Source organism: Camelina sativa, chromosome 5 (assembly GCF_030686135.1).
Source record: "Camelina sativa cultivar CO46 ecotype springtype chromosome 5, ASM3068613v1".
In the NCBI taxonomy this organism is placed as follows: domain Eukaryota; kingdom Viridiplantae; phylum Streptophyta; class Magnoliopsida; order Brassicales; family Brassicaceae; genus Camelina; species Camelina sativa.
Window position 1 is genome coordinate 13,759,651 of NC_141884.1, and position 18,544 is coordinate 13,778,194.

Sequence of the window (18,544 nt, forward strand, 5' to 3'; positions counted from 1 at the left end):
TGGCTCGAACAGGGTGTAGGCGGGTCGAGTGGGAAGTCACGTGATCCAATGTCTCTGCCTCAACTGCACATACCTCCTCCTCTGGTCCATCTATTTCTCTATGGGAGTCTAGCAGATTCTTGTAACAAATGGTTTCGTCATGCAAGAATCCTTCTTCCCCATCCTTGGTTAAAGCGGTCTTGAGATGGTCCTCCTCAGCTAATTCCTCCAACAACTCATCAGCCAACTGATCCATCTTTTCAATATAGAAGACTTGTCCTCTTATTGTTGGTTTCTTCAAGGTATCCTTGATGTCAAACTTCATAGTGAAGTCATCCTCCAGATTAAGATCAATCTTGCCATTTCTGACATCAATGATGGCTCCAGCAGTTGCCAGGAATGGCCTTCCTAATATTATAGGATCTTTTGGTTCTTCATCCATTTCCAGAACCACAAAGTCGGTTGGCACTTCCACGTCTCTAATCCTGACAGGTAAATCTTCTAGGATACCATGTGAAAGTCTCATTGTTCTATCTGCAAGGATGAGGGAGACGTCGCAACCTTTAAACCTTGTAAAACCCAACCTCTTAGCCACAGAGAGTGGCATAAGATTAATTGAAGCGCCAAGATCACATAGAAACCTATCAAAAGACATAGGTCCAAGGGAGCAAGGTAGAGTGAATGATCCAGGATCTTTGAGCTTCTTGGGTAAAATCTTCTTTTGAATGGTTGCATTGCACTCAAGACATAGTACCGACATGCCTTGAACTTCTTTTGATCTTTCCATCACTAAGTCATTGAGGAATTTTTGGTAGTGAGGAACAAGTGCGAATGCATCCAGCAATGGCATCCTCAACTCAATCTCCTTGACTTGTTTTTCGAACAAGGCTTTGTACTTCTCAGTAAGCTGCTTCTTGAACCTCACTGGAAATGGTAGAGGAGGCTTGTATGGTGGAGGAATGAATCTCACAGGTTTATCCTTGGGAGAAGCTGGTTCTTTAGTAGCTTGAGGATCAGATTGCTTGGCTGACTCAATTGGATTCTTGAGCACCTTGACGGGATCCTTTATCTGAACTTCATCTTGAAGAAAATCCTCCCCATCTAAACTCTCATTGTCCTTAGTGAGCCGTACATCTACAGCTTGGGTGGTGATTGCATGGATAGTAGCATAGTCCTTGGGATTTTGAACTGCGTTTCCAGGTAGTTGGCCAGGTGTAGGGGTAGAAGCAGTTTTGCCTTCCATATACTTCAGCTTCGAGTTCAGAGCTTCAAACTTGACATTCAAATCATTGTAAGAACATTCCATCCACTGACTGAGTTCAGCAAATTTCTTAGCAGTATCCATAGAACCGCTAGCTTGACCCTGAAGAAGTTGTTGCATCATCTGCTTCATTTCTTGATCTGGGGCTGGAGTGGGCTGAATTGGTTGAGGGCGGAATCCTGGCGGTGGTCTTGAGGGAGCTTGGTAACTCTGCTGGAACTGTTGTTTTGGAGCGAATCCCGGATTGTAAGGCACAAAAGGTTTTTGTTGACCTTGCTGTTGTTGTTGAGGCGGGTACACCTGATCTTGTGGATTAGCAACATTGGTACTTCGGTAAGACAAATTGGGGTTCGTCTTGTAGGAGTTGTAACCTTTGTTGTATCCACCCTGATTCTGAACATAGCTGATCTCCTCAGTCTGCTCGCCCTCCCCATCTGGAACTTGGAAAGGGTCATCCTCAGATACAAAGTGGACGCTCCTCTGCTGGCTTAGCAAGATACGGTCAAGCTTCTCATTGACATTTTTGAGGTCCTTCTTGTACTTCTCTTCAGACCCAGCGTCGCCGCGAAATGTGCGGTCATAATCCTCATTGTAATTGCCGTCGGACTGAGCGAGATTCTCCACCAGTTGCCAACCTTCATCGACATCCTTGTTCAGGAAGTCACCGTTTGAAGCGGTATCAAGCAGCATACGTATTTTGTGAAGGATACCACGGTAGAGAGTACTCAGTAATGACTCGTTGCTGAAACCATGATATGGGCACTGGCTGTGGTAACCCTTGAAACGCTCCCATGCTTCACAGAATGATTCTGAGCTTTTCAGAGTGAAGCTGGAAATCTCATTCCTGAGACGTGCTGTTCTGGAGTTGGAGAAAAACTTGGCCAAGAATGCTTTCTTGCAACCATCCCAGGTGGTGATGGGTCCCTTGGGAAGATTTCTCTCCCATTGATGAGCATTGTCTCCCAAGGAGAAAGGGAAGAGGCGCAACTTGTAACCATCCTCACTCACGCTGTTGATCTTGGTGAGACCACAAAGACGGTCGAACTCGTCCAAGTGGTCGAGTGGATCCTCCATAGGCAACCCGTGAAACTTGTTTCCTTGGATCATGGTGATCAGACCACTTTTGATCTCGAAGTTGTTGTTCGGCACGGCGGGAGGGACGATTCCAGCACGTTGAGTGTGAGTGTTCGGTGCATCCCCAGCACCAATGTTTCGCGGTCCCTGATGTGGTTCATGCTGTTGTTCCATAGTGACGTGTGCGGGATGCTCAACGGGTTGACGAGCTTGTCGTGGGCGTTGCAATCGGTTGATTTCGTCGATCACAGGAAGGAGATTTTGATGCCCTCTTGATCTGGTGTGCATGCAAGGTTGCAATCAACAGGTTCCTGAGATGCAAAACAAACAAGCAAACAACCAAAACAAGTCAGTACTCAGAATGATAAGTGTAACAGAACTTAATCTTGCAAAACTTGAAATCTCAAATGTAACAAAACGAATCCCAAATGGCAACGGCGCCAAATTGATACTAGGATTTTTGTGTCTCCTAGTAGGTTCAATTAACCTTAAGTGTTGTAGTATTTAAGGTGTCAATCCAAATGGGATGTTGCTAGCAATCAAGATGCAATCAAGGAATCACAAGTCAAGCCAATTCAAAAAGAGTGTTTTTTCTAACAATCCTAGAATGACAAAAATGCAAACGGAAATGTGTCCTGGAACTAGAAACGAGAATGCAAGACAAGAAATGAAAATTAATAAAAGCAGAAACGAGTCTAAGCATGAACTAAAAAGCAAGAAGCGAAACAATCTCAGGAATGTAATATCAATCAAAAGGATAAAAGTCCTAAGGATGGGAGTAATTGATGTCGGTGGAGTATCCTAGTCTACAGAGTGTTTAACATGCCACAAGCAATCTATCCCTAAACAACGAACATCACAACTTAGCTAATCGAATCTCTTGGTAAAAGCTACTCAGACTCAACCACTTCCATACCTAGCTCTCGCTAGAGAAACGTGGTCGAGCAAGCATGACAAACAAGTTCATTCACGTCAACAAACATCCTAGACAACTAATCTCTTAGGCTAGGAACGTAAGTCTCTGGCACTAGTTGGTCAGGCATTTCATCGAACACCTTTTGGGTGTGGAAATGTCTCGAACCTAGTTCCAATTGATCAGAGAGAAACTAGTAATTCTAACTCTAGTCCAGAAGGGAATCATACAAATCAAGCTTAAACACCCTACATCCTAAGATCCTCCCCCTAATCTATCCCATCCTCAAGAACTAACGCACTACTCAGATCCGGAAATCATCGTCAACAATACAAACTCAGAAAACATTGAAACAAGCATTCTTAGATAGGTAAAAATGAGATAAACAAGTTTGTAGAAGAAATCAAATGCAAATACTCAATGTATCAAAAGATATCTGAATACAAAGTCTGGGAACGGTTCTTGGTGGCTAGGGAAACCTTACAAAATAAAAACGAGATAAAAACTAAGATGTCGTCGCGGAGACTTAACAAAACGTATTTATAGTAAAGACATAAAATCCCTACAACTTAAAACGACAAGATGAAGAGTCGGTTTGGGAATCTCCTGAAGCGTGTAAGATGGAACGTCTTCCTGACATGTGCGAACGAGTAGTGGCTCGAGTGAGTGATGGCGTTGGATCAAACGGTAGTCGACGACGGAGTGATGGCGCGACTCGAGCGGATGTGTGATGACGGAGTGACGGCGCGACCCTAGCGGATGTGTGATGACGGAGTGATGGCGCGACCCAAGCGGATGTGTGATGACGGAATGATGGCGTGACCCAAGCGGATGTGTGATGACGGAGTGATGGCGCGACCCGAGCGGATGTGTGATGACGGAGTGATGGCGCGACTCGAGACAGCCTGGCTCCAAAGTCTCCTAAATACCTGAAATACTCCAAAATGCACGATGTATGCGAAGATAATGCAAGAACTACCTAAATATGAAAAGTGTACAAAAGAGAGTAGAAATTCATGCAAAACAATTAGTTATCCTAACTAGATGCGTGACAAAAACATGCTTAGCAGAGACCAAATATAGACATATCAGAGCACGTCTAGAATTGTGTGTAAACAAAAATGCAAACACAAAAAAAATCAATGGTATAAAAAATTACCTAATACATATCATTTATTAATTTTGTGGACAATTCCCACAAATATCACTAAAGTGATACTTTTTTTTTCAAAAATACCATTATAAGTTTTTTTTCCAAAAATATCACAAAACTTAAACTTGATTTTCAACTTTAAAAAGTATAATTTAAAACCTAGTCTCTAGAAACTATACCCTAGGTCTAAAATAGTTAATCCAATTTTAAATTTTAATTTTTTGAAAATCAATTTTTGTGTTTGTGGTATTTTTGGAAACCAAAAGTATTGGTGGTATTTTTGAAAATTATACTTATCATGATTTTTTTTGGAAAAAAAACTTAGAAATGTGGTATTTTGAAGATTATCTAGTATTTTTAACAAAATAGTACTATATTATATATTTTTTAAGCAATGAAATACAACCAATAGTTCATGCATTTTGGTTGACAATTGTTCTTGCATCTTGTTCATAAATTCTCAATTCAGTTTCCTCTTATTCCAATCAAATGAAGCAGAAGACTGTTTTACATAGAGTGCATCTGTTGCAAAATTAATTCAAACAAAATATTAAGAAGCCAAATATATCCTACTTTTTTTTATTTTATTTTTTTCGGCAAATCAAATATATTATATCATTAAGAGTTTTACAAAATACATGAATCATTCTTATACAACCATTGACACAAATAAAGGAAATTAACTTAATTTCGGTAAAAGAGTGGAATTGACCATGCTTGCCAATCGGAAGCCTTATAGGCTAACAGAAAAATCTGTTATATCCCTCCTTCACATACTCGTAATTGGCTATCATCGTATAGACGAAACTCCAAAATGCTTTTCGCATTACTTTTGTTAAAATAAAAAAACAGAATTATTGCTTCAAATGACTCTTGTGTTTTGAAACTCAATACGATATGCTGAAATCGCCTTACGCAACGTTGCCAATTAATGATCATGAACGCCCTTTTCGCAGAAGTAGAATTTTCCAACCGAGGGAAAGAGATGACAGCACTATCACAAACACCCGCCGTCCTTTGCCTTCCCATCACGCTCACATCTCGTTTGGGTTTAGGTTTATACCAAAGACAAATGAATTTAATAAAATAAAGAATCCGTATCGGTAGAAGAAAGACTTCCGTCCATGAAAAGTGATCACCATCACCATTCTCAAAGAAAGTTTCCACCTTGGATGTAGAACTATATATTCCACAACTTATGAAATGTTTCAACCAGGGTAATAAGAAAGCATCACGTTGATCACCATCATCTGACATCGTTATTGTAAGATCTCGAATTTTGATTCCATCAAGTTGACTGATTCCTCCATTGATTTCAGGATCAAAAACCCATGTAGAACCTCCATACCATTGGGTAAGAGGACATTCACCGGTTAATACCCGGAAACTCCACCGGTAGCGAGCGAACACTCCGGAATCAAACTTTCTATAAAGAAAGACATCACGATTCCTTTGAATCGACATTATATGGAAGGAACAACAATTGATATGAGATAAATCTGTTATAGTGATTAGTGAAATTCCAATGAACTGACAGATGAACCAAATCAAGGATGGATCCAATGACGCGGCCGGAGTCTGTTTACTAGATGACGGACTCAGTCCCTGAAACACCATCGACGCGAAGAGGCAACTTGCGTGGATTTGATAATCTTGATTTGCCATTTTAATTACTCAAAATCTAAAACTGTACAGTACTTAGATGAAGTACAAACAACTGATTAAAGCAAGCAACGGTGGCCGACGCCGGAGAAGCCGACGCCGGCCAAATGCACTGAAAAAGAGAGTTTTGCTATGAAGCGGTGGTATGGGGAAAATCGCCTATGGCGAGAGAGAAAAAACAGTTAAAAAAAAAATCCGCTTAAATTTTGTCAAATATATCCTACTATATTAATTGAGAAGTACAAATATGAAACTAACCTTAAAATGTGTAAAACATTACATTCAGTTGCCATTAGAAAAAAATAATTAAGCTAAATTAACTAATTTAAATAAATATAATTAAATTAAAAATAAAAAAACACTCACATATCAAATTTTAAAAAATCTAAAAAAAATATTTTCTCTCTCTAATAAATTATGGACAAAATTACTAATTATTTTTTTTTAAATATATAAACCAATCAGAATTTTAAAAACTAAGATTTTATATACAAGTATACAATACAATTATTTTTAATAACTAAATTCAAAAATTTTGTTATGATTTCAAATTATGATTCTCCTATCATCTTTATTTTATTTTATTTACAAATTGTTTAGAACTTTCATATAATACTTATAATTAATAAAATGCATATTTTTTCTGCATATGTTGTGATTTGAATTTTTTAAAACGAAGATATATTACTAAATGTATGAAAATGTGTTTTTTAATTTCTACATTGGTAAAACTAAATTTATAGAAATTAATAATTTTTATTTACTCATAATTATAATATTAAAATTACTATTTTATATTTCACAAAATATGATGCAAATACAACAAATAAACAATATAATACTGTAATAATACCTCAAAAAAAAAAATATAATATTCTAAAATAATTAGTATTCATATAGACTAATAGACTTACATAACAATTAAAAATAAATATTATCTCAAACAAAATAATTTTTTTTAAAATAAAACAATAATTTTAATTATTATATTATAATTTTTTTTTAAATGTTGATCTGTGCTTTAAGCACGAGATATATCCTAGTAACTAATTATAACACAGAATAATTGTCGCAACCGCTATCCCAGTTCAGATTACCGTATATGAAGAATTCGAGCTTTAATGCATACATGACACAACCAACCAACTCATTAAAAATGATACTGTCAGATATTGGCGGAAATTTTACTTATTGGGGAGGAGCAATCATATATATGCTTGACTTACTTTGTATTAATACAACTTTTTATGCATAATAAACCTAAATTTTCTTTTCAGTAATTTAGTCTTTAGATCTAAACTTTTTTTAAAAAAGCCTTGGATTAAGATATTGAATATATCATGGAAAGATTTTTTATCTTTTTATCTGTATATCCCTTATCTTTTATTTGTGTCTTTACATTATGTTGTTTTTTTTTGCTTTGTCTTTCTGCTCTATTACGGTGCGTGTAATATCTTCAAGTTTTTGACCATCGCCTATCGGCCTTAATCAGACAAAGTAGTTAAGAACAATAAATATTATACAATACTTAGAATAGTATATCTTATATAATATGAGAAGGTTTTTCTTTGCTAAGAAGATGACACTTGGCCTATTATCTATCTAATACATGTACATTTTTGTTGTTTGGACCTAATTAACTAAATTCATTTATACTTTGGACCTAATTTACTAAAAGCCCATAAAACAAAAAAAAAAACTCTTAACATTTCCTTCTTCCCTTCTTCAATTAGACCCTTCCAATCTAAACCCACCATTTATTAGTTTGTGGTTTCATCCTAGAAACAATCTGATTATAGGTTATTTTGACATTATAAAAATATGTTTCAATCTTATGTATAATTCACAGCAAGAACAGATTCTAAATTATGTAAAAATTTATTTATGGGTTTCCATCTTATAAATGATTCATAAGCAAGAAAGGAATCTAAATTATGTTAGATTGTAGATGTTTACATGTTCTCAAAATTCTCTTATAAATTCATAAATTTTGAGTCAAATTTTAATTTCTGAGTATCCATTATTGGGTTTAGTTTATGGAGTTTAATCCTATATAATCTAATGGTGGGATGTTTTATGTAAGTAATTTGATAATTGCTTACTTATTTATTCCCATTAGATATTACCAATTTGTTTTCCATAATATTAGAATTCAATCAGTTTTCCATAAAATTAAATTTGAGTCCCTAATTGCTCTCATTTTAAGAGATTTTTTCAGTCATGATTATTTAATTTCAGTCATTAGGTTCCTATTAAGAATTATATTATTTTTATATTATATAATATGAGAAGGTTTTTCTCAACTTTTGCTAAGAAGATGACACTTGGCCTATTATCTATCTAATACATGTACATTTTTGTTGTTTGGACCTAATTAACTAAATTCATTTATACTTTGGACCTAATTTACTAAAAGCCCATAAAACAAAAAAAAAAAAACTCTTAACATTTCCTTCTTCCCTTCTTCAATTAGACCCTTCCAATCTAAACCCACCATTTATTAGTTTGTGGTTTCATCCTAGGAACAATCTGATTATAGGTTATTTTGACATTATAAAAATATGTTTCAATCTTATGTATGATTCACAGCAAGAACAGATTCTAAATTATGTAAAAAAATTATTTATGGGTTTCCATCTTATAAATGATTCATAAGCAAGAAAGAAAACTAAATTATGTTAGATTGTAGATGTTTACGTGTTCTCAAAATTCTCTTATAAATTCATAAATTTTTGAGTCAAATTTTAATTTCTGAGTATCCATTATTGGGTTTAGTTTCTGGAGTTTAATCCTATATAATCTAATGGTGGGATGTTTTATGTAAGTAATTTGATAATTGCTTACTTATTTATTTCCCATTAGATATTACCAATTTGTTTTCCATAATATTAGAATTCAATCAGTTTTCCATAAAATTAAATTTGAGTCCCTAATTGCTCTCATTTTAAGAGATTTTTTCAGTCATGATTATTTAATTTCAGTCATTAGGTTCCTATTAAGAATTATATTATTTTTATATATTTTCCATATTTCAATAGGTATTCTTGAATAATTTTAAATATTTTTTTGCAGGTTATCATGTTTATTGTTTGCATTAAAAATGCATCAGAAAAATATAATGTGAGAATGTTTGACAAATTTACTTATTCATTAGAGTGTTTATGTATGTATTTCCTAATCTCCATGGACCAGTCCGGCAATTTTGGATGACCTATGCCACTTTGTTTTTAAGAAACCATTTTCATTATCGTAAATAAAATAATAAGAATAGTAATATAAAAAATTATTTTCATAAGATAGTTTCTAAGTCCATAAACCGAAATATGTTCGTTTTGCTTGCTCACATTTTTTTGTCTTTTCAATGTTTTCATATTCATTTAAACATTTACACAAATTGGATATATCTACATGAAAAATATGTTTTTCTTATAGAAAACTTGAACTTATAAAAAAAAGCTAATAATAACTGAACTTATAATTTTATTTTTTTCTACACAAAAGAAAAAAAAACTTTTGGTCTAAAGTATGCTCCAAAAAATTTGATGCCATAATGCTTGGCTCCATTTGCTTACCATATGGATTGGGCCTCGGTCCGGGCCTTGAACCATATTTTATATTTACTCTAGGGTTATCGTGTTTGTTGGTTATATTAATACTACTACATCATGAAAAAATGAACTATCATGATTTAATATATTCAACATCACTACAAGAAATATGCGTATTTTTAGCACACAAAAAAACGCTATCATTTCGTTTCGATAGCGATTTTGTAAATGTTGTCTTTGTCGGAGCCATCTTAGAGGGTGCACATACAATATCATTTTTTCCTTTGCTATTATTTGTCTCTCTATAATAGTGCATTATTATCGCTATATTAAGATTATTAGTAGCATTTTAAATTTGCTATATTATAATTAACAGTGTATAAAGTAGACTAAAACTTCTTCTTATAAGACGATGCATATGAGTCTCTCCATTGTAAATTTAGTTTATGATGTTACTATCATATGCTCAAAAAATCATGTTGTTAAGATTGTGATGTCTTTTTATATCATAGCATGATATGAGTTGCATTTTTCTATATCAATTAATTTGACTTCTATAGTTGTGACTTGTGAGTAATATATGCTAATTGTATATTGGTATCATTTCTTAGGAATCTTAGTATCAAATAGCTTTAGATTAACCATCTTAAAAATAAAAGATCAACAAATATTCTCATAACATTTTTCACTTTCACATATAATATTTTACTTCCTAAGACACTTTTTTATTATGACATTTGATATTATAATCTTCTGCGGTTTTTCTTCTAAGTAGCTACGAGAAAATAAATATTTGTTTTATTCAATTGCATTATGACAAAGCTAAAAAGACAGATCTAAACAATCATTTCGGCGATGGAACAAAACTATTGCATTTTTATACTACACCAAAACTTAGAGTAATTTTTTATAACTTTATTTACTTGGATTCATTTTCATTATTAAAATTTCGTAAAAGAAATTTTAATTTGTATTAGAATGTATAAAGAATAAATTATATTGAGGGATGTGATTGCATTTTTTACCTCACCAAAAATTAGCTGGTAAAATATATTTATTAAGTTCATTGTTGTTTACCTAAATTTCATATTTAGATTGTATTCATGTAAGTTATTTTCCAAAATTTTCATGTTTTTGTAGATGTCAGTGGTAATATAATTTGTGCAAATGCAAGAAAGAAAATAAAAAGATGGAGAATGCTTAATATGTCTTGAAAGTCTAAAGGGAGAAAAAACCATAAACACACTACTATGTAATCAAAAATTTCTCTACATGTTGAAATACTCTAATACTACATATAAAAGGAAAATTTAAGTACCACTAAACAAAAGAACCCAAAAAATATTGAAATGATCAGTATATTTTAAAAATCATTAAAATAACAATTGCTGAGTAAACAAATAAAAGAATTATAATATCCAAATTACTAAAATTCAAAAACAATGTAAGCTAAATCCATGCGTAACACGGAATGACTTCTAGTTGTCTATAATATAAACATGCAAGATATAGAATAGTATTTTATAATCACTTCAATCATGCATGCAAGAGGAAAATGTAGTAAAAAATTTCCATCACACAATATTTTAAAAGAAAAGAACTGAGATAAACGATGATGGAAAGATATAAAATCTATTGCACCAACTCCAAGAGAATACTTTTTGTGTTTTTTTATAATGTGCAATTACAAACTTTGATACAAAGGGACTCCGCGGAAGTTGTTAGCGTGGAACAGGGGTTACCCCTCCTGCAAACTGCATGCTCGGTTCAAAAGAACTTTTTGATTCCATCTCTGTTGTACCTCCTTTCCTTGAATTCTCAGATACGAGACATTCTTTTAATTCATTAACAACGTGAGACATGGTTGGTCTCCCCAAAGAAGAAGGATTCACGCATGCTACTGCGAGTTCAATAAATTTCCAAATAGAGCTGGAGTCATAATCCCCTGCGAGACTTGGATCCACAATATTTTCAATGCCTCTATTGGTAAGCATAAAACCAACCCATTCTGCAATGTGAGGTTTTTCACGGTTTTGATCTATCACAGACTGGGTTGTGATTATTTCCAATAACACGATCCCAAAGCTGTAAACGTCACTCTTCTCAGTCAACCAATTTGTTTGGTTATATCTGAAAGAAAAAGATAGAAATGTTCTCAAAAGGGGATGGAAGATAATTTTTAGTTACATTTTTGTTGCGTGTAAAACTTACTCGGGGTCAAGATATCCCGGGGTGCCAGCAACGATTGTTGTCATATGTGTTTCATTCCCGGTTGGAAATGATCTAGCAAGCCCAAAATCAACAAGTTTAGCTTGGAAGTTCTCGTCGATAAGTATGTTTGTAGTCTTGACATCTCTATGAATCATTGGTGGTCTGCATCCTGTATGTAAGTACTCTAGTCCTGTCAACAAAAATTAATTTATGGTTAGATGATAGTTAAAAGTTCATTCAAGCGCTCGGAAGGGACAGTGAATAACTATACTAAGTCAGTTATTAATTTTTTTTTCATTAAAGAAAAAAGGAAAGAAGAAGACATAAAGCATATATAGATGATGAGGAACGAACCTTGTGCAATGTCTGTTGCGATGTTAAGTCTATTTTCCCAGCTCAGAGTGGCGCCACCACGTTCTCCTATACACACCATCACTTAATTATATCATCCTTCAATTTTTTTTTTTTTTAGTTTCTTCTTAGAGCAGAATTATATTATCCTTATATATTAACATAAGTAACATCAAAATATGACAAGGGATGATAGTTTAACAGAAATGGACATATTCAAAATTACCTGACAAATGTTGTTTTAAATCTCCGTTGGTTGTGTACTCATAGACTAGAGCTAAGTGGTCTTCTTCGAAACAATATCCAACAAGACTTACCAAATTTACATGGTGAACCCTCAGAAGCAGCTCCACCTGATATTCAACAATGAACCATGTGAACACATAAGCAAGGCCCATATTGTCCTCAAAATAACTCATGTTTTGTTGAGAAAGAAGACAATTTGCCCCTAGTCTACCTCTTCCTTAAATTGCTTGTGGCCTTGAGTTGGTGACTGAGAGAGCAGTTTTACAGCTACTTTTTCAGTATCACTCAAGGAACCATGATAGACGATTCCAAACCCTCCTTCCCCAATAACTCTTTGAAAGTTATTTGTTATGGCTTCAACCTCTGGATATGTAAACCTCCTTTTCTTCGTTAAAATTGATGACTTAAATGGTTGATTATTTCGAGCTACAGAGACAACAATACAACCAAACGCCGTGAGATTTTAGAGGCTTTATGTATGCGCTCATGATAAAGATCCATAAAGTACCTTTCTGCGTTCCTTTTCTTTTGAAAACAAAAAAGAGAACCAACAGAGCCACAATAAGTACCAATCCAACAATCGACGCACCAACTGGTATAAGAATACTCTTGTTTTTAATTTTGCAGAAATCATCCACGCAAAGCTTTGGGTTTTCGTCCATCCTACAGACCACATGTGTCACTTAAAATTTTGAGAGAGCGAGCTATGGGGAAAAAGGTGAAAATCGTACATCAACTGTAGCCCATTTTTTTTCCTGTCAAGAAGGACTTGAGGAACCCGGCCTTTGAGTTTGTTCCAACTTAGGTTTCTACAGAAAATTGAAGTTCAATTAAGAAATCAGCTCAATTATATGCTACAAAGTTATAAGACAGTTTATAATGTTTCTTCTGCTTCCTGAAAAAACTTACATGATCAACAACGACTTCATGGTGGCTAGGTATTCGGGCACACTTCCAGACAGACTGTTATTTGATAAATCCCTACCGTTTGAAAACATATTAGAAGTTATTTCAATTATGTCTTAAAAGTATAGTAGAAATCTGTATCTGGTTTTTGAAATTTTAGTTTTTAGTAACAAATGAGAAAAAATGACAAAAAATGAAAAAAATATATATATATCTATATTTTCATTTTTGAAATATATTTTGGTTTATGCCCTTTAAATTTTTCTTATTCAATTTGTTTTATTTACAACATTAACCCCTCACGATTTTCGTAAAATAACATTTCGTAAAAACTCAATTAATGGAACTATTTAAATCGACCTAATTTGATATGTTTATTGCCATAAATAGCTTGACAACATCTATACATTTCAATTTTCCAAAAAAAATTCTATGCATTAAATTTTTGATCCCATAAAAATCTCCAAACCTATTTTAATAGATCTTTAGAGACTGTATGATCTCTTAAATTTAAATGACACAGCCGAATTTGAGTAACAAATGATTACAATCGCAATAATTTTTATAATGTCAATAAAGTTCATAAAAACGAGAACCCAACTTTAAAAACTCAATAATCGGGTATATTTAACTTAAGCATCAAGAAATATATTTAATATAGTATATAACACGTTAAGAAACTGAATATTATTCTGCGATAATGTTATCAACTCAAATAGGAAAACACTAAAATCTTTCTTTTATTGCTACAGATCATAAATTCCTTGCTCATCAAGCATTTTCCATGTATAAATATCAACTTCACAAACGAAACACAAAACCCACAACCAAAACCACTAATATGACGGTTTTGAAACACGGGTTAAACCACTAATATGACGGTTTGTTGTTATATGGCGGGACATGTTATAAACACGATGGTTTGAATTAACATTAATATAAATATAAAATATATTTAATTCGGTTTTGAAACACGGGTTAAATCTTCATTTAATATATGGTCAATACCACTAATATAAGAATATTAGACATATTAAATCAGGGTAATTTAACTAAAATTTTGTAAAACAATTAAATCATTGGTAAAATTAGGCATGTCAATTAGGGCCAAAGCCCGCGGGCTGGCCCGACCTGGCCCTGAAAAATAGCGGGTTCGGGCTTAAATATATATGTCCAGAAAAAATCGGGCCTTTTGGGCTCAGCCCGTTTGGACTATAGGGTTTTTCGGGTTTAGCCCGACCGGGCTCGGGCCAGCCCGAAAAGCCCTTTAACAAATATATTTGTACTTTTTTGTTAACATTTTTGTTTGATTGCAATATTTGATTAATAATTTATTGTAATTAAAGTTTTAAACTCTAATCCTAGTTTTTATATTTACTTAATAACCATACTTAATACTTTTAAAAATTTATCTATGATATTTTATATGAATTATATATTAGTTTATTTGGTTAAAGTATCGAAATTTTGTTTAGTCTTAAACTTTTTATTTTAAATTAAGTTGGTTGTAATGAATATAGATGAGTTATTAATTTTTTGATCGATTTTTTTATAGTGCACCTTCAAACACTGTTGTTTAAGGCTTATAAGTTTGAATTTTTTATCGGTAAGATAAGCCCGAAAAAGCCTGAAAAGCCCTATAGCCTTGTTAGGGCCGGGCTCGGGCTTTGAAATATAGGCTCGGAAATATTTTGGGCCGAGCCGGGCCGGGCTCAAACATATGCGCGATTTACGGGTTTCGGGCCGGGCCGGACCGGGCCAGCCCGATTGACACCCCTAGGTAAAATTGTGATTTAATCTGATAATAGCTTATAAATTACATATTTATGTATTTATTTCCCTTATTATTGTTCTAATAATTGAAAATCCAAACAAAATTATTATTTAACTAAACAAAATAAACTAAATATAAAAAACAAATAAAAAATAAAATTTTCTTTTTTATTTTTAAATTGTTCCGCGGTGTACCGTAGGTTAAAATCTAGTTCATGTTGACGGATCCAAAATAAACTATGCCGTATATCAGACATATCTTAATCCGAACCAAAATTGATCTGACCTGAAATTTGTTTAATAGATTAATGAAAGTACTATTTTACTAAGTATATTTATGTTTTAAAATACTATTTACGTTTTTATTTATTGATTTTTGTTAAGAAATATTAAGCTGAAAAATAAATGTTTAGAAGATTATGTTTCCATTGAAATAAAAAAATCATTGCAAAATATTGTAATTAACTCTAGTTTGATGTTTGGTTACATGGATAGTACAGATTGATAAAGCCATAAAGGATCAAATAAACATAACAAAATTATAATTCTAATCGCCTCTAATCAAATCAACATAAAGGATCGAGATACTCACAGTCTCTGTAGTTGAGTCAAATTTTGGAAGCTAGGAACTATGACCCCACTCAATGCTTTTGATGATAAGTCTCTGAATATATGAGCGTGTAAAAATAGTAATATTTTAAAATACTTCAAGCTGCAAAGCAGCAAAGGTATGGTAGAGAGAGTGATCTTACAAGGAAATGATTCTTGGGGGAGTAGTATAGTTGCATTCTACATATTTCCATTTCCATTGTTCTGGGAGGCAAGGATCTCCTTCCCAACTAATTATGTTCAATCGATAGGCGGCTTGAATATTCTTGAGAGCAGCAACTGGAATAGAGGTTCAAAAGCCAATGTGTTATTAGGCAAAAAAAAAAAAAGTGGTTCATTTTATTTGGATGCTAGCATGACATGGCGAAATCTATTTTGCTGCTCAAGATGATAATTTATTTTTGCTCGTTTTAGAAGAAGTCTCAGTTTTGGATTGGCGAAATCTTGACATGTCAACTTTAGCTATGTTACAATTGGAATGACTGATTCATGTCCATTATATTATTACTAGTAAGTAACTCAAACAACTATATGAAGAAACAACTATATATATATATATATGTAATGTTAATGTAGTTTAGTAAACTTTGTTAGTGCGAAAAAAAAGTTATATCACATAAAATTATTATAGTAAAAAAATTAAACTATTGGAGATGAATACCAGAAAGCAGAAACTTGTGTTCCATTCTCATTATTTTGATTATCACATGTATATTGCAAGTTTTGTATCTTCATGTTTTCGTATTCTTTTATTTTCTATTTCCTTATTATATGCAAAAACCTAATTTGTACCATTATAATTTTTTTACTTGTGTAATTTAAGATATATATTGAAAATTGTACGAGTATGCAAAAAAAAAAAAAAAAAGAAAAGACAATGTTTACATACCATCGGCTGGATATGTTTCTGAATATGGAAATTCCATAACGTTGTAAACCTCATAAGCGTTGAGTAGAGGTGGAAGAGTTGATTTCCCTGTCTTCACCAACTCCGTGCCGCATTCACGACCATCACATTTCTTTGGTGATCTGTTGAATATGGTTTCTATCTGTAACTTCTTGGGACTATACGCCGAATTTAAAATATTTCCGTTAATTATAATGTCGAATTCCCTGGTTTCGTTGGATTGAAGGTTTTGGAGCTCAGCGAAGTGAAGATAAAAAACAAAATTATCACTGGGGCTATCTGCATATTTGTAAATACTCAATGGGTGACAGGCATTTTTGGGCGTTGCACCGGACCTAGCTATAACTTTCGGTAGATCAAAGGGATTAGAGGAATTCACAGTAAGGGTGGTGTTTATTTCTCTTTGATGTGGGAAATCAAAATCAAAGACAAAATCAAAATCAATGTATGATAGAAACCATTGCCGATCGTACACATCATCAGGATACCTGGCAGAACATTAAATGAAATATTGGAACATAATAAAAGTTAAAAATCTTATATTATGTATAACTTACAAAATATCATTAGAATCTGACACATGCCAAAATTATTATTATCCAAGTTTAGACGTGTAAAACATGTTATCTATAATTTTTTTCTGAGAAGTTCCTCAAAATGCCACACTTTACTTTTTTTTTTCATAAATACTACTATTAATTATTTTTTTTTCAAAAATACCACATAAGTTTTATGGTATTTTTTGAAAACCACAATTTAGTAACTAAAGATGATATTTTTGGAAAAAACAATTAGTGGTATTTACAATTTTTGAAAGTGGTATTTAAAAACCTTTTTTTTGTGTGTTAAGTGAAAATAAAGTAAAAGCTTTAAATTTTATGACATATACGAAAATTGATGAGAGTAAACATACCGTAAGATTTGATCTTTGTCTTGCTTATAATATTCCCGAGATATGAGTTGCAAGGAACCTGATTGTGTAGAATAAGCATCATTTCTTAAAGGCCGTAGTTCCAAGGTTGATATGAAAGGTGCAGTTGTTCCGGTTTTAACAAGGCAAATCTGTAACGAATTTGACTGTGCCATGTGGATAATCTCGTTGTCTTGTGCGGTGTCCGCATTCACCGTTGTCCACAAATTAGTCCCAACATATATATCAAATCTTGGATGTCTATTAAGGCCATCATAGTTTCCATAGACGAACCCAGCTCTAATTAGATAATTGATGCCTTGGTTGACCCTCAGAGTATAGCAGTGGCGTGTTCCATCTGGGAAATATCGCAAAGCATTATACTGTTGGTAGGTATACTCCCATACATCCACAATTCGACCACGCTTTCCACTTTGGATAAAACCAGCGTCAGATGTGAAATTTAATTTGGTTTTTGGTTCGATATACGGAGACTGGTTTGGGGGTAGCCCACAATCCAAGCTAATGAATCCTGACAAAATATTCAAAAACAAATGTGTCAAAACAAGAGTGAAGAGTTTATCTACCAGATCAAACATTTCAATCCTAATTATGGAAACAGGATAAAGTTTTCAAAATCTTATGAAAATAAAACATTACACGAATACCTTGTTGATCCTGAGCTTGAATAAGATGTAATAAACCGAGGAAAGTGAACATGATCAGGGCACATTTTAGTCCCTGACGGCCATCCATTTTTGGCTAAACACACAAGGGTTCAAAGAAAATTTCTTGAAGATAACACTACAAGTTTTGGGGTGAAATGTTCTCCCATTTAAGTCTTCAGAGCATCGACCAAGTCTCCAAAGGAGTGATGATAAATCATAAATATATCCATGTCGAGTATTTAATATAAGAACCAACAAGTTGATTTTTAATTAAAGCTCCATGGGAGAATGATAATGACTCGTGATAAGCATAATATACGACGGAGCATATGCCCTGAAGTAGAGACTAGAGACGTGCCTACAACATGCACTG

At 33.4% G+C, this 18,544-nt stretch overlaps 1 protein-coding gene, 1 non-coding gene and 1 pseudogene across 3 annotated transcripts; 1 reads left to right on the plus strand and 2 right to left on the minus strand.

The window, feature by feature from the left end:
• Positions 1-1,985: 1,985 nt before the first annotated feature.
• LOC147943723 (small nucleolar RNA R71) lies at positions 1,986-2,092 on the plus strand. Its single transcript, XR_015558667.1, has one exon. It is a non-coding gene; the product is annotated as a small nucleolar RNA R71 (small nucleolar RNA).
• Positions 2,093-4,990: 2,898 nt separating this feature from the next.
• On the minus strand, positions 4,991-6,045 carry LOC104786797 (uncharacterized; annotated as a pseudogene).
• A 5,159-nt stretch (positions 6,046-11,204) lies between these two features.
• Positions 11,205-18,365, minus strand: LOC104789229 (putative LRR receptor-like serine/threonine-protein kinase At2g28960). Of its 2 annotated transcripts, XM_010514959.3 has the most exons (13): positions 18,172-18,365; positions 17,507-18,035; positions 16,576-17,081; positions 15,830-15,965; positions 15,670-15,741; positions 13,308-13,379; positions 13,130-13,207; positions 12,907-13,061; positions 12,610-12,824; positions 12,379-12,505; positions 12,156-12,221; positions 11,802-11,991; positions 11,205-11,720 (listed from the first exon to the last, which is right to left on the minus strand). In XM_010514959.3, the coding sequence occupies exons 1-13, from the start codon at positions 18,257-18,259 to the stop codon at positions 11,312-11,314; spliced, it is 2,643 nt and encodes an 880-aa protein (XP_010513261.3). In that variant the 5' UTR covers positions 18,260-18,365; the 3' UTR covers positions 11,205-11,311. The 2 variants fall into 2 exon arrangements, with proteins under 2 accessions (XP_010513261.3, XP_087306186.1); XM_087450060.1 differs by lacking the exons at positions 11,205-11,720; positions 11,802-11,991; positions 12,156-12,221; ... (2 more) ...; positions 12,907-13,061; positions 13,130-13,207 and having other exon boundaries at positions 13,304-13,379; positions 18,172-18,259.
• Between the last annotated feature and the right edge of the window lie 179 nt (positions 18,366-18,544).

Excerpts from the sequence above, each read along its gene's own strand:
- LOC104789229 (XM_010514959.3), bottom strand. The coding sequence starts at position 18,259 with ATGGATGGCCGTCAGGGACTAAAATGTGCCCTGATCATGTTCACTTTC. Across the intron at positions 15,966-16,575 it reads AGAAACATATCCAGCCGATG|TTGCTGCTCTCAAGAATATT; the intron begins GTATGTAAACAT and ends CCTCTATTCCAG. Across the intron at positions 12,825-12,906 it reads AAGAAAAGGAACGCAGAAAG|CTCGAAATAATCAACCATTT; the intron begins GTACTTTATGGA and ends TTGTCTCTGTAG.